Below are 16218 nucleotides of genomic sequence, written 5' to 3' on the forward strand. Positions count from 1 at the left end.
TAAAAGTGAACAGAGGAAGTATTTTATTTCTTTGACCATCTTCTTTTAATCATGGTATAGACGCAAACGCTTACAAACACGCACACTCACCCATATGAATGAATGGACTCATACCCCGTCCATATGAGCACCTTCGAGAGATTAAACCGACAGGTCTTGAGATTAACAAATTCATTATTGTCACCTTGATATCGACGGGGACATCGTCTCCCACTAAAAGAATATTCTCGAGACATCAAAGCATCAAACGTGGGTTTTGATCCTCCTTACGAACATTGCACAAGGCCTTACGGACTCTCCTCAACTAGTCCCCCACCACCACCACACACTAATTTCAAGCTGGCCCCTTCCTCCCCAGTTAAATGTTGCCATCTCACCTCTAACTACAATTCTGTAAGATTTCCCCCTAGATGCACCAAAGCTCCCTAAAAAAAAGGTTCCAGAGACTTCTGCCAAATTTGCCCCGTTTTGAATTTCATTTATTGAACTTTGTCTATTGAAATACTCCTTCCATTTTTATATACAAGGCCACAAACTCAAATCACAGGTACCAAGGTAAAATTTAATACATGTTTTACAATCCAACTTTTTTTCTTGTTTACTAGGATCATTAATACACTGTATGCATGCAAGAAAACTGAATGAAGGAAGAAGTTGAGTGTCATTATGACTACATGAATGGAGGAAGAAGCTGATATTAAACAAGTTAGTAGGAGGAAACATCATTTTTTGCCTCGATTACTGTTGGTGGTCTTGTATAGATGCAAAAGGTATATTCTATAGTGACCTTGTATAAGTAAATGGAGAGAGTACATATATTTTCATGAACGGTGAAGCATGTTACTAAAATATTTGCAAATGAACAAAAGATTAAACCATCTGAAAAAAGAGTTGCGATATTTAATCTGATATCCACACCAATACACTTTTGTATTGTGCCAAATATCATTAATGGTAAGAAGAAATCCAAAAAACTAGTGACTCGTTTTTTTGTCTTGTGACATTAGAACATTATACAAAATATTCTTATGCATTTCGTGTTCTACTTTTTCCATTTAAAAGTACAGTACAAGTTTTGAGAGATCCAGATCATTTTGTTCCAGAGCTTCTACTCAACTCTAACCTGCTCAAGCCAAATTTATTTACAGCATCATTAAGCCAGCTTTCCTAAGAGCAATCACATATTTACCATTAGATTTGGATGGAATTCAATTACCCAATTGCCAGTCCTCCTCACACAAATGTGATCTCCATTACACTACCAAATAACCTAGCCCAACTTACCTAACAAGAACTCTCCCAAGAGCTCACTTCACCAGACCACTAGAGTTTGATGCTATGCTATGAGATCATGCTGGGACACTTGGCATCCAGAAACTCCTTGAGCGTGCGGGCACCCTTCTGGCTGCCCATCAGCTCCGCTAGCCTCTCTACCGGTAGCAGCGCGAGCTCTGCCAGGCTATTGCATCCGTCCATTATCGCTCTGTAGTTGGAGTCCGTCACGCCAGGGAGCCGTCTCAGGAACTCGATCGCGGATGTGTTGTAGTTCTCGGCCCTGACAATCCACAATTTTACCGTTAACCATAACATATCATCAATAGTAATTATATCTGCTTTGCCACATCCAGATACACATGTTAGTTTTACCTCACGTCGTCTTCCACGACCCCATCCTCCAACGGCACGCCCACTCTCATCGCCTTGTTCTCATCAGGTTCGTCCTGGTTTGATTTCAGCGACATGAATATATCTGCTGTCGCATGCAGGCTGCGGGACCACACGATGCGAAGCCGGGGGAAATGCAGGACTAGAAGTGACAACTTCGAGATTATGTTTGTCGGAGACACGTCGTCCCCAACTTCGCTTGCAGACTGCGAGAGAAATGAGCACACCAGTAGTAAGCAGACCATCAGGTGCAACCAACAATGAATACTGGACTCTGTTTCCCATGGAAATGAATTATGATTTACTCATACGAATAGGACAACCCTTTGTGGAGACCATCTGTATATGACAAACTAGCATGAAAAATACCTGAAAGGAGAAGCTCTTATCTTGTGAGAACTCTATCAGAAGCACTGGGATCTTGTAATACCTAATCATGGTCTCGACCTGATTGTAGAGACGACCAGAAGCAAAGCTCTGGTACAAGTCTGCAATACTTTTTCTTTCAACACATATCAAGGGAGAAAGAACATAGTCGCCAACTTCCAGCGTCACCGGTATTATTCGAATACCCTTCTGGTGCAGTACATTGGGAAGACTGCTCATGAACTCCCGCATGTCTACAATAACCTGGAAGAATACAGTGCTGAACAATTTAGGAATTCAGACAGAAACATGACATGTGGTTTCTTTATCAAAATCAAAATAAGGATCAGTAGTGTCACCTGCATATCCTTCCCTGTTGGCTTTCTACCACCTGCCTTTCTTGTCAGTGAATTCTGAGACAAAAGAGGTTCTGGTTCATTTGCCGGAGTTGGTCCAATGCAACGGCCACTCTGAAGAGAAATAAGACAGCATTCATAAAGTGTAAGCCAGCATTTTCTGCCCATGCAATGGTGGTTAGAAGTTAAAATAAACATCATATCTGCTTGATTAAAGCATAGCAGCCATTTCATGAAACCATTATGCAGCATCATTCACATGGTAAATGCTTGGCTAAGGCCAAGCAGAAGTTACTACTAGGGTAACATCTTTTATTAATGGAGAGATTCAACTGAAACACCACCTGATCAACAGGTATCATCATCAGGGACTTCTGTCTGATCAATGATTCAAATGCTTCATTTTCTCGGCGGATGCTCGACTCAAACTTTTGCACCTCAGAAGATTCCTCATAAAAAAGAAAGTAAACTCTCAGCTTCTGTGATGGGTTTTCTGCCTTGTATACCTCAATTTCTCTGACAAAGGTCATGTCTGGATGATAGACAATAATTACGGATGGTTTCCATATGTCTAGTACATGCTGATCACTGTCTAGGGCATAAAATTGCACAGGAGGTAGCATTTTGGCATCAATAAAGTCTTCAACATTGTCAGAAGTGGAGGCTGGAGCAGGAGCATCTTCAGCAGACACCTTAGAGACATTAATATCAGACTGTTCATCTGTTTTGCCTGATGATTCCACATCAGTACCTTGGCAATTATCATTTTCTGTAGTACTTTTATTTTTCCTTTTACTGGCTTGTCTCTTTGTCAGGGTTTTCTTTGGCACCCTCTTTCCTTTTCCCTTTACAGAACCTTTCTTGCCGCAGCTGGGAACTGAATCCTCCTTGGCATCTGCTTCCTTAGTTAAACTGCTTATACCAGAGGCGGCAGCAAGTAAAGCATTAGTCTCAAGCTTGCTAATGCTTACTGGCCCTGCATTCTCATTCTCATTCTCATTAGACCCTGTGGGAAATTCCCCATCCAGGACACCAAACCCTTTTGGTTGCTGAGATCGTTTCTTCTTCTTTTTATGTAATCCGAACAGCTCGGCTTTCCCAAGCAAGTACTTCTCCCACTCTTCTCGCATAACCTTGTTAAAACAAGTTAAAGTGTTATGAAGGGTTCACATGGTTAAACTGACGAGTTTTAGCTAGTAAGAAATAAACTTGCATTTAAGAAGAAAAGGATACATATGTGCAGAAAGGCAATGAAAATTAAATAGCAACTGTGCTATTAGATTGATCTAACTGCATTTAAGACACACTGCAGTTACCTGCTGGGGACTTCTCGATATGCATTCCTGCAGCTGCAAGCATGAGCGCTCATCTTTGCATGCTACTAAGACTATGCCACATTCATTATTTTCATCTTCATGTACGACACGATCTCCCTTTCTCTGTTCTTCGGCTATCTCTTGTAACAGTTCCTGCAAAGATGTGTGAAGGATATCAGGTAAAAACATTTGTAATAGAGGTAAAGAGTGTCTAGATGATAAATAATCTACTTGAACTATGTAGTAAGTAGGGGGGAGTTGCTACAAGAACAAAACAAGAAAAGTGAGCTATAGTTTATATTTAACATTTAGTATAAAATGTAGGTGGAATGGAACAGAAGTGCCAATCTAAAGGATTTTTTCTCCTGTGATGTATGAAGTAAATAAATAAGTAATGCTGAGTGCTGCTTGGAAGAAAACTGAGAAACAAGAACGGAACCTCTCACCCGTAATACTTTCCATTTTGGTGCTTCCTCCAAAACCTCCTCCAGTAGAAAGGAAGCCTCTGCATTTACCTTCTGAGCGTCATCCTTGTTAGCAGCAGAATCCTCATTTTCTGCAGGACAGTGACCATCTGTTATACTAAATGTTTACTTAGGAGAAAACAGAGTATATTAATGGAAAACAAGGGGCTAATAGCCGCTACCAGTTTCTTTTCCTTTCTTGCTACTACTGGGTGTCACCTTCCTCTTCTTCGTTGGCGTGCCCTTGGCAATTGAAACCCTTGTGCCATCCGGTCTCACAATCTGGTAAACACGCCTTTTTGCAAGCTCAAATATCTTGTGGCTTGATTCAGCCAACATCCAAACCGATCGAACACCTTCAGACACTCTCAGAGTGTCCAGATACTTCAAGTATGTCACGGCATCATACCTAGCCATCATCTAAAGAGCATAAAGAGGGTGCCTGACTGTCCACTTATGTGCACAATTTGTGTTGCTACACCAAGCAGATTAATAGTGTGGATTACTACCTGCCAAGGTAATCGAGCAGCTTGCGTAGCGTCCTGAGGTCGGCGACGAGCTGCTTGGTCTTCTTGCCGAGGGTGTGCCAGATGGGGTCGAGCTGCCTCCTGACAATCTCGTCGAAGGACTTGAAGAGGCCCTTGTCAATGGTGAGGTCCTCGACATCGACCTTGTAGGTCCGCCTGAGCTCCTTGAGGCAGGCGTCCATGGCGTCGAGGATGGCGGCCTGGATGCCGACCATGGGGTGCGTCATGGGCACGCGGACGTCGATGACCTCCGGCGGGGAGCGCTCGAGGTCGGCGGCGGCGAGAACGTGGAAGCGCGGCCAGAGGTGGAGGCGGCGGATGTAGAGGCTCTTCATGGTGCGCTCGGCCTTGGCGAAGCCGGCGACCATGGCGTGGGGGCGGTCGGAGAAGGCGTAAACGGGGAGGAGGCGGTGCTGGCGCAGGAGGCGGGCGATGAAGGCGTCGGCGGAGGTGTCGGAGGAGCGGTGCGCGGCGAGGAGGAGCAGGGCCTGGACGCGGGAGGGGAGGAGGTGGGCGGTGAGGAGGTCCGCGGCGAGCACGCGCGGGGTGAGGAAGAGCGCCACGCCCTCCCCGGAGGAGTAGAGCGTGCGGCGGTGGGCGGCGGGGACGTCGGAGGCCACGTCGTGGACCTGCAGGAGCTGGGATTCGACGAGGCGGCGCCGGATTTGGTCCTTGAGGGCGTCCGGGGCGGAGAGGATGAGGAAGCATCCGCCGCCCCCGCCGCCGGAGGAGGAGGAGGGGGAGGAGGATGTGGATTGGTGGTGGAGGTGGAGCAGGAGCGTGGCGGCGAGGGAGGCGAGCGGGAGGCCGGAGGAGACCACCACCAGCCCTCCGTTGGGGTCCTCCAGGAGGTCCGCCACCGCCTGCTCCTCGAACGGCAGCATCGACGGCGACGGCGGCGGCGGCGAGCTGGTTCCGTTCGTCTACTCTTGGGTGCCTCTCCTCCACTTCCCTCCCCTTCCACGGCGACTTCCCCTTTCTTCCTGTACCGCCTATGGCCCGTGGGCCGTCTCAATTTTGGTGCCTACCCGGCCCATCAACCAACACGATTTCTTTCTCAAAAAAAACATCAAAGCAAAACATTCCTCATCATTCATCAACAGAAAAAAAAAACATCAGAACAAACAACAAATTGGGGAAATTTTCTTCTGTAAAATGGCCACGAAATCCACAGGTGTAACAGTTCTCTTCAAACCTCCTCTATTTTCTTTCTTTCTTTCTTTGGACATGTAATTTGTGTTCTTATCTTTTGGCACTACTGCTACATCTCAAGTGAAATAAGAACAACAACAAAATCGCCGGCGAGCTCAATAGGCAGTCGTGTTGCTTCTTCTCTTCACCTTGATATACACCGGGTCCTTCAGCAGCCTGACGGTCACACCGCTCCAGACGTCTGTGCTGGTGGGGAGCATCGCCATCTCCTCGGCGATGGCCAAGTCCTCCGGCAGCACGGAGCCGAACACCGTGTAGGCGTCTCTCCACTCCTCATGGTCCGCTAGGCTGATCAGGAACTCTGGCCCTGACCCAATCCACGCCACGGACCCCCTTCTCACCGTCGAGCACCCTTCTTTCGGCATCTCCTTGAAGGCTACGCCGTCGACTTCCAGCGTCCCTTGCAGCACCGCGTATGGTGGACCAAATGCAGCCTAGTTGCACCCAGAAGAAACATTCGTCAGTAGGCCGACAGTCCTTACCAAGAGGCAATTCCAGAAACACAAATGTCACTTTGGACTCCCTCTTATGCAAGACGCAAGATGGTTAAAGAACCATAGACGCCATACATTTTTTACGTGGTCTCCTTTTGCGTCCCACAGGGCCCCACGGCCTTCGGCGCGATAGAATCTGCATCCAGCGCAGTTGTGCAGGCGCAATAGCTCGATGAAGTAATCCACAGAATGGGGTGCACAATCAGGTAGCAACTGGGTGCAATGGAAGTATATGTATTAGAGAAAGGGACAAGAATGCAGTATATGATACCGAGGGAAACAAAAATTACAGAATATTTCCAGTCAGCTCAAAGTACAAGCTGCCTTTTCAGTATGAAGACGAAGCACTGAAATGGATCATCCAGGGGAATAAGCTTTATGACTAAATACGAATTGATGGGAATCATCAAGACAGAATTAGCTCCGTGACAAAACGAAATGTATTATCGGCTACACTATTTAAGAGCCTAGGCTAGCAACAGAACAATCACTTAGAATAGATGTTTACTTGACATATTCTTGCTGGGAAACTATTTGTAAGAATAAGAGCCGAACAATAAACGGACATTTAGGAACTGGACATGTCAAACGCATAAATCCAAGCCAGAGCAGCCATGGATCTAACGATATTTAGAAAAATCATTTGGTGGGCCTCTGCCACAATTGTTTCCCCATTTAAAAAACCATCCATATGGCAAAGCATTTGTCTCGATAAGCTGAAACAGCATTCTGTAAACTCCGTTTAGAACTTGCAGCTTTAGCAGCTTGAAAAAATATGCTCGTGTGTAATGAAATAAGTGTGAACACCACTCTACCATCTTCCGGTTGCGGTTGTCATCAAGGAAAACTAAAAAGGCCAAACACTGAAAGTGTTCTAGAAATGGTCCCTCAGAATACTTTAACACCTTGAAAATATCCTTGGCCCAGCTGGTAGAGACAGAGAATACAACTTACTTGGATGCGAAGCGTGCCGGCACTTGTTTCCAGCCCCACGATTCCCTACATTAAGTTGCAGACCTTTGATTATGAATGAGATCCATACCAGGGAAGATCATAATAAGAAGAGTCAGCTGACACAGTTTCTAAACAAACAAAAAAATGTTTGGTTCTTCTTTCTTTTTTAATAATTGTTCCAGCATGTGATGTCTGATTCTTCTTTCTCTTTAAAGCATTCCAGCATCTGATGTTTGGTTCTTCTTTCCTTCTGAAGCAAAGAATATACGATGCAAATATTTGTCTACATTATAGGACTGCACCACATGCTCAGCGAGCTGAATCGAAATTTCATCGGCAGAACATTATCTCAAGACATACTATGAAATGAAATTCTCTGGCTCCATGATGCCAACAGACCTGTGATTTTCCGAAGACGAGGCCAGAAGTCCACATGACATCCTCCCCCCTCGCGATTACAGAAGGAGCCATGGCATCATTTTGCTTCTTAAGCCAGCACTGCAGTCACAATTCGCAAGCGCTTGATAAGATTACGATGCCCTGCGAGGATCAAGAGGCGCAGGGGAGGGACGGGGAGTACCTCACCGAAGCGGTTGCCGCACCTGCGGCGGTCCCCGCAGAAGACCCAGGAGTCGCAGCGGCGGTGGGCCTTGCAGGAGGCGCAGCAGGCGGCGGCGGAGGGCAGGCGGTGGTTGGAGCCCCAGTTGACCGCGGGGCCCCAGAGCTCGAGGCCCTGGATTCCCCCGCAGCGGCTATCCGCGGCGGCGAGCGGCCGCGCGGCGCCGGGGGAGGAGAGGTAGGCGGCGAGGGCGAGGGCGGCGAGGAGGAGGGCCAGGGCGAGGGTGGCGAGGCGGCCCCGGCGGCGGGCGTCGGACGGCCTGCCGCCGCGGAGGGCGGCGGGGAGCGGGAGGGGGAGGGTGGGGGGAGGCATTGGGCTGGCCGGCGGAGAGGGATTTTGCCCAGTCGTCGTCTTGACGACTGAAGCGTTGATTTCGGAATCGAATCGTACCCCTCAACAAGGGGAAAAAACTGTCCCCCGCTCTCACCACTACTACACTGGTGCCTGTCTACACAAAGTCGATGTATGTTGTTGAATTTTTCCTTTTAACAAATTGGACATCGAATAGTGCTCTCTCCGTTTTGAATTAATTGAAGTTTTTATGATTACCCTAGGTCAAACCTTTTTAAAGTTTGTTTCGTTGTGTGAACCGCCCGCGACCGTCCGTTCGGACGTGTTGTGCCATCCAACACGGACATACACCGGTCAGCTGAGTGGTCCAGACACACATTTCTCCGCAAACCGGGAACAAAGCGGGAGAGCTTTGCGGGCGTCCAGACCGATGCCGATTTATTGGGATGAGGTTGAAGAGAGGAAATTTCTAGGATGTAAGGCTTATACGCCATCGACTCCGAACTGCACAGAGTAGACAAAAAAGAGCTATGCTGACAGTAAAAGAAGGGACTTTCATTTGGAAATAGAAGACTTGGTACATTTAGAAGTCTCCCATATGAAAGAAGTTAAACGCTTTGGACAGGAAAAGAAGCTGAGTCTAAGATATATTGGACATTTCGGTGTTACCACACATATCGGAGAGGTGAGCTACCAATTAGAGCTCCCAAAGGCTCTCGCTGGAGTACATAATGTATTCCATGTGTCTTTACTTTGTAAATGTCTAAAACCACCACATCAACCGGTAGAACCTAGAATTGTCTCAACCGCGGGAGAATCTATCATGCAAAGAATATCCCATCTGTATATTGGATATTAAAGACCGCGAGGCTAGGTGCCAAATCATTCGGATCACCAAAGTACAATGGAATAATCACAGCGGGATGAGGCTACCTGGGAAAGGAAAGACGACTTAAGAAAAACATCTGTGCACCTCTTCTAAGATTAAGGTACATAAATTTTGAGATCGAAATTTTTATAAGGTGGAACGGATGTAACGACCTAAAATAAATATGTGCTAATAGTTTGTGTAACTGGATCATTATACTGGGATTATTGCTTAAAATGTCACTCCAGAAGAGAAGAGAATAGATAAGTACTCACTTCGTTTTTATTTACTCTGTGTATTAGGTTTGACTGAAGTCAAACTTCATAAAATTTGACCAAATTTATAGAAAAAATATGAACATTTACAATAGCAAATCTATATGATGTGAAAGTATATTCAATAATGAATCTAATGGTATTGATCTGTTATTGTATATGTTATTATTTCTGTCTATAAACTTTGTCAAATTTTACAAAGTTTGACTTCGAGCAAAGCTAAAATGCGGAGTAAATAAAAGCAGAGGGAGTACAACGTCCAGCAGATTATTTATGCAATTCTTAAAATACTTGGGTAACTAGGCTAAGGCAGCAACTAGTAGATAAATATCATTGTAAACAGTTGAGCCAACCGTGGGATAATCGAAACCTGAGTTAGCCTTTCCTCTACAGATGTCACACTCTCGCCCCGCTTCTGTTGCACTATAAATAACCCTTCGGCCGCATAATACTAATCGCCCACCCAACATTCTCCATGAAGGAGATAAACCTGTATAGGTTGTACGAGGCGACAAGAGCGGCAGCCGAAGCAGCAGACGCGACACGGCTGGTGGTCACGACATAGCATGCGACACAGATGGCGTCTAACAAGTGATTCATCATGTTTTGGCTAGCCGTGACCTGGACGTTTAATTTTACTTTGACATGCTTGAATTGTTGTATTAGGATTTATTCTACTCTGTTGCATTGCATTGTTGAATTCATGAATTTGTGTTATATGGGGTTGTTTGGTTGCCACCCCGAGAGAAATTGTCTGGCCTGAACACCTGCCTGTAACTCACCTATGGTTTGTTTGGTTGCCGGCCTGAGAGAAGAAATGGCTGCCTGACATGTACGTCCTAGTAGTATAGTTAACCTGTCCTACTAATAAAATATAAGATAGAATGTAACGTTTAGCACAGGCAATGTGGTTAGCCTGTCTCAGGCATCCTTTTTTCTTGCGCCTGACATGCTGCAACTGCTGCCTGGCACTAAACAAAAGCCATCACTAATATTTAAGCAATAAAAAATAGGGCGCCAGGCCAAGGCAACAACCAAACAGGTTTACACTATACTAACCTGGCCAGACAAAATATTGGAACTCATTAGACTACACTCAGGCACCATTATTTTTGAGACACAGTGCTCAAGCCTCCAACCAAACAGCATCTTAGAGCTTGTTCGGTTAATCCCTCACACAAAGGGATTAGAGAGGATTGGAGGGGATTGAAGTGAATTTTGACTTGTAGAAGATTTAATCTCTGTCAATCCTCTCCAAATCCCTTCAAATTTGAAGCAACCGAACAAGGCCTTAGAGGGATTTGCCAAAGCCTGACTGTGGATGCTGTAAGGAGTGCATTCCCATGCTGCAATTAATATAAAAAAATCTAGTCAAAACATTTGCTGCTGTAGTTTCCCAAGAAAAAGAGAAGGAAAAAGTTTATACGCCATCGACTCCGAACTGCACAGAGTAGACAAAAAGAGCTATGTTGACAATAAAAGAAGGGACTTTCATTTGGAAATAGGAGACTTGGTACATTTAAAAGTCTCCCATATGAAAGGAGTTAATCGCTTTGGACAGGAAAAGAAGTTGAGTCTGAGATATATTGGACATTTCCGTGTTACCAAACAGATCGGAGAGGTGGCCTACCAATTAGAGCTCCCAAAGGCTCTCGCTGGAGTACATAATGTATTCCATGTGTCTTTACTTTGTAAATGCCTAAAACCACCACATCAACCGGTAGAACTAGCTAGAATTGTTTCAGCCGCGGGAGAATCTATCATGCAAAGAATATCCCATCCGTATATTGGATATTAAAGACCGTGAGGCTAGGTGCCAAACCATTCGGTTCACCAAAGTACAATGAAATAATCACAGCGGGATGAGGCCACCTGGGAAAGGGAAGACGACTTAATAAAAACATTTGTGCACCTCTTCCGAGATTAAGGTACATAAATTTCGAGGTCGAAATTTTTATAAGGTGGAGCGGATGTAACGACCTAAAATAAATATGTGCTAATAGTTTGTGTAACTGGATCATTATACTGGGATTATTGGTTAAAATGTCACTCCAGAAGAGAAGAGAATAGATAAGTACTCACTCCGTTTTTATTTACTCCGCATATTAGGTTTGACTGAAGTCAAACTTCATAAAATTTGACCAAATCTATAGAAAAAATATGAACATTTACAATAGCAAATCTATATGATGTGAAAGTATATTCAATAATGAATCTAATGGTATTGATTTGTTATTGTATATATTATTATTTCTGTCTATCAACTTTGTCAAAGTTTACAAAGTTTGACTTCGAGCAAAGCTAAAATGCGGAGTAAATAAAAGCAGAGGGAGTACAACGTCCAGCAGATTATTTATGCAATTCTTAAAATACTTGGGTAATTAGAGCCAACCGTGGGATAATCAAAACCTAAGTTACCCTTTACTCTACAGATGTCACACTCTCGCCCCGCTTCTGTTGCACTATAAATAACCCTTCGGCCGCATAATACTAATCGCCCATCCAACATTCTCCATGAAGGAGATAAACCTGTATAGATTGTATGAGGCGACAAGAGCGGCAGCCGAAGCAGCGGACGCGACACGGCTGGTGGTCACGACAGAGCACGCGACACAGATGGCGTCCAAAGAGTGATTCATCATGTTTTGGCTAGCCGTGACCTGGACGTTTAATTTTACTTTGACATGCTTGAATTGTTGTATTAGGATTTATTCTACTCTGTTGCATTGCATTGTTGAATTCATGAATTTGTGTTATATGGGGCTGTTTGGTTGCCACCTGAGAGAAATTGCCTGGCCTGAACACCTGCCTGTAACTCGCTTATGGTTTGTTTGGTTGCCGGCCTGAGAGAAGAAATAACTGCCTGACATATACGTCCTAGTAGTATAGTTAACCTGTCCTAATAATAAAATATAGGATAAAATGTAACGTTTAGCACATGTAATGTGGTTAGCCTGTCTCAAGCATCCTTTTTTCTTGCGCCTGACGTGCTGCAGCTGCTGCCTGGCACTAAACAAAAGCCATCACTAGCAATAAAAAAAATAGGGCGCTAGGCCAGGGCAACAACCAAACAAGTTTACACTATACTAACCTGGCCAGACAAAATATTGAAACTCATTAGACAACACTCAGGCAGCATTATTTTTGAGACACAGTGCTCAAGCCTCCAACCAAAAACAGCATCTTAGAGCTTGTTCGGTTAATTCCTCACACAAGGGGATTAGAGAGGATTGGAGGGGATTGAAGTGTATTTTGACTTGTAGGAGATTTAATTCCCATCAATCCTCTCCAAACCCCTTCAAATCTGAAGCAACCGAACAAGGCTTTAGGGGGATTTGCCAAAGCCTGACTGTGCATGTTGTAAGGAGTGCATTCCCATGCCGCGATTAATATAAAAAATCCAGTCAACACATTTGCCGTTGTAGTTTCCAAAGAAAAAGAGAAGAAAAAAGTTACCGCCGGCGCTCAAGTACGTGGCAGGACAGTCGTTAACCCCTCGCCCATCACAGCCTCCACGTGTCCCCAACGGACACAGCTGGGGCCGAAATCACTGTCTTAATCTTTTCAATAATCTTTGCCACATAATGAACTTGACATGAAAGTATTTCACGACCGAGCCATTTAGAAACGTCACAGTCTGTGGCATTTCTTCTTCATATAAAAATGCCGTAATATCTTGCGTTTCAGCTCCACATTTAAACGCCAAACTTGCTCGCGTTTTCGTTCCACATAAAAACGCCAAGCATCTTGACGTTGCTGCCCAGGCCGAAACGCCAAAGCTCATGGCGTTGCTAGCTAGCTACGGCGAGCAATGGCACGTACAAAAGGCATGAAGGGAGGGGCTGGCGATGCTAGGAGGATAATGCAAACTTTTTCGTGGAGAAATCAGGAAAGATACGGCCGGCTGGCTAAAACCACAGCAAAAGCAACACACACTAGTCACGTCGCTCACCAGCTCGTCCTCCTCCCCTGCCCTGAGCTCAGCTCAGCTCAGCTCAGTGGTGGCAGGTAGATGCGCGACAGCTCAAGCGATGCAGGGAGCCGGCGAGACGGTCGAGCTCGCCGGGCAGATGTGTTCACGCGAGCGGCGAGTATGGTCGCACGGCGGCGTTGTCGACGAGGTTGAGCCTGGTGACTCTGGCAACCATGTGCGCCGCCGTTTATTCCTTCTTCTCAACATGTTCGAAGACGGCAGAGCGCGAGAGCAAGAGCTCGGACCCCTTGCTCGTCCCTTGTCTCATGCTCCCACTGCACCCGCCGTGCACTTTGCTCCTACCAACAACCAGCTCAATGCACCGGAACCCTCTGCCGCAGCACGAACCTGCCAGGCTAAGGACGGCGCACCACCATGCGGTTCCTGACAACACGACCTGATGTCTTGCACTTGGATTCGAGATGGCAACGACGGCGGTGCTCGAGCGAGCGAACGGTCGGGGTCACCATCGGCGTCCCGGTGTGCGTTGGCCTCCGCGAGCTCCTTCCTAAGAGAGTTTCAGCTAGCAACGCCATAAGCTCTGGCGTCTCAGCCCGGGAAGCCATGTGGAGCGAAAACGCTCGCTAGCTCGGCGTTTGAATATGGACTGAAACGCGAGATATCTCAATATTTCTATATGGAGAAGAAACGTCATGGGTTGTGGCGTTGCTAAAAGAGTCAAATTGTGAAATACTTTCATGTCGAGTTCACTTTGTGACAAAGATCACCGAAAAGGTCAAAACAGTGATTTTGGCCCACAGCTAGGCGCCGCTGGAAGCGCGCAGCGCATGCATGCGTGATCTCGGAACTAAGAGCATCTCCAACAGAAGCGATATATAAGCGTTGCGCGGTATAAAATCTACTTTTAGCACGCGCGGACCTAATTTGAAGTCACCAGCAGCCGCATAAAAAGCGTGCATGCGCTATAACTAATGCAGCGTGCGCATTAAAAAGGCATCGCGCGCAGCATATTTAGTGCTTCCGGTCGCGCGTGCTACAAACTCTGAACTGCTGCAGATGAGACCGTTTGATTGGGGCCGCTGGACTCGCACGCGCAACATATTTTACAGCACTTGTTAAAGCAAACGTCTTCTAGCGCCTTAAAAAATCTACTTACGCGCTGTAAATCAGATTTTTGGCGCTGCCTATTGAGCGGCCGTTGGAGATGCTCTAAGCAATGGCGCCGCACTCGACCTATATATAAAAGAGCCCGCTCTCCCCGCCACGCACGCACGCACGCACATATACAGAGCACATCGCTCGCTTTCACCACGCAAACAAAAATCCTAGAGGAATCAGAAGGGGGGAGCCGGCCGGAGACTCGGAAATGCCGGTGTTCAGCGCCACGGCGGTCACGGCCGCGGTCCTCGTCGGGGCGGGCGCCGTGGGCACGTACCTCCTCTGGCCCGTCACTGGCCCGGCCGCGCTCATGATGAAGGCCCTGGGCGCGGCGAGGTTCTTCATCTCTCGGGCGGTGTTCCTTGCTAACCCCCAGCTCTACTTCGAGCTGCTTCGCACGGCCGGCGCTGCTGCGGCGGCTGCCGCCTTCGCCGCCTAGTCATGGAGTACGGGAGGCAACGGACCGGCCGGCGTCTGCGCGTTCGTTATATATATCAACCAATGCACAGGACAAGGTAGTAGTAGTATGTAGCGGCAATAAGCTGGATCGAGTAGGAGTAGCAAACTAGCTACAAGAACTGACCTTTTGTACTGCTTGGGTGCTCGTACCTGTAACCCAACAAGCCAAGTGTTAGCCAAGTTTAAGTATAGGTTCGTCCCTTGTATATCTCGAGCTTGAACTATGAAGTTGCCGTGTTACTCCATATATGATGTGAAAGTAGCAGCAGTAGTAGTAAGAGTAGGGAGGTGGATTAGGAGCACTCGGCGACGCACACATACGAAATCTCCGCCGCATGCATGCAATCTTGGGATCCGTGCCACTTTGCTGGAAACCATTACAGGCTGTGAATACGCCACCGGTTTTGTAGGACGAAATGGTAGATACATGTTCTTGGTCATTTACTATATCCAGTTTACGATATTTATTATAGCTGCACGTCGGACATTAAATGTTCTAACATGGCAATGAATCCAGTCAGATGATGAGAGTTTTCCACGCAACATTGAATTGGATTTGTACGAGAGGGACGGGTCAAGCAAAATACTCCCTCCGTCCGCCAAAGAGCGTACGTCTGGCTTTTGATTTTTTTCCCAAAATAAGTGTACATCTGGCTCCCTCGCTGGTAATTTTCCATTCACCCCCCTGGTCTACGCCTCGAGGTCACCGCACCGAGCGACAACCCAATCCTCTCGTCCTCCCCCAAATCGAAGCCGGTCTTCCTCCTCTCCCCCAAACTCTCTTCCTCCCGATCCAACCCCACATCACAGAGAGTCAATCATCCAATCCAACGCCATTGCTGGTGATGCAGAGATTAATGGCAGCCGGTCCATATAAGCTGCCGGTAGGGTGTGCATCAAACCGCATCCATGGAAGGCGGCGGAGGAGAAGAAGCCGGCGATGGCCAGCAAGTCAAGGCCGCCGCGACGACCGGCGGCGGAACACGCGACCGTGGCAGATCTGGATCTGGAGGCCCTCGCCGTGCTCTGGCAGCCAGGTTCCGTCCTCGTCCGCCCTCGAAGACCAATCGGGTTCGGCGGAGCGGCGTCGGAGCAAAAATTTCCAGGTACCTAGAGCTGGTAGATGGAGCAGGGGTTGGCGGTGAAGCCGGTGTCGGGCACGTAGGCACTGTACCCTGCGGTGGAGCGGCTCATGCGGCTAGGCAGGACGACCCGGCGGCAAGTGCTGGGCAAAACGGCGCACCGGCAGGTGCCGGGCAA

The 16218-nt window shown here is 47.0% G+C and overlaps 3 protein-coding genes across 3 annotated transcripts; 1 reads left to right on the plus strand and 2 right to left on the minus strand.

Moving 5' to 3' along the window:
* Nucleotides 1–1021: 1021 nt before the first annotated feature.
* Nucleotides 1022–5682, minus strand: UVH1 (Restriction endonuclease, type II-like superfamily protein). Its single transcript, XM_048677053.2, has 9 exons — nt 4677–5682; nt 4350–4576; nt 4150–4259; nt 3704–3856; nt 2732–3520; nt 2391–2501; nt 2035–2295; nt 1648–1871; nt 1022–1555 (listed from the first exon to the last, which is right to left on the minus strand). Exons 1-9 carry the CDS (start codon nt 5576–5578, stop codon nt 1342–1344), a joined length of 2991 nt encoding a protein of 996 aa, XP_048533010.2. The 5' UTR covers nt 5579–5682; the 3' UTR covers nt 1022–1341.
* Nucleotides 5683–5816: 134 nt separating this feature from the next.
* Nucleotides 5817–8322, minus strand: LOC125511629 (peptidyl-prolyl cis-trans isomerase). The gene is made up of 5 exons (XM_048677054.2): nt 7935–8322; nt 7754–7852; nt 7355–7399; nt 6476–6613; nt 5817–6340 (listed from the first exon to the last, which is right to left on the minus strand). Exons 1-5 carry the CDS (start codon nt 8283–8285, stop codon nt 6002–6004), a joined length of 972 nt encoding a protein of 323 aa, XP_048533011.2. The 5' UTR covers nt 8286–8322; the 3' UTR covers nt 5817–6001.
* Nucleotides 8323–14615: 6293 nt separating this feature from the next.
* On the plus strand, nt 14616–15294 carry LOC125506506 (protein EGG APPARATUS-1-like). Its single transcript, XM_048671310.2, has one exon. It carries the CDS (start codon nt 14708–14710, stop codon nt 14936–14938), a length of 231 nt encoding a protein of 76 aa, XP_048527267.1. The 5' UTR covers nt 14616–14707; the 3' UTR covers nt 14939–15294.
* The last annotated feature ends 924 nt before the right edge of the window (nt 15295–16218 follow it).

The sequence above is a fragment of the Triticum urartu genome, chromosome 5A (genome assembly GCF_056163025.1).
Source record: "Triticum urartu cultivar PI428250 chromosome 5A, HENAU_Tu73, whole genome shotgun sequence".
Lineage (NCBI taxonomy): Eukaryota > Viridiplantae > Streptophyta > Magnoliopsida > Poales > Poaceae > Triticum > Triticum urartu.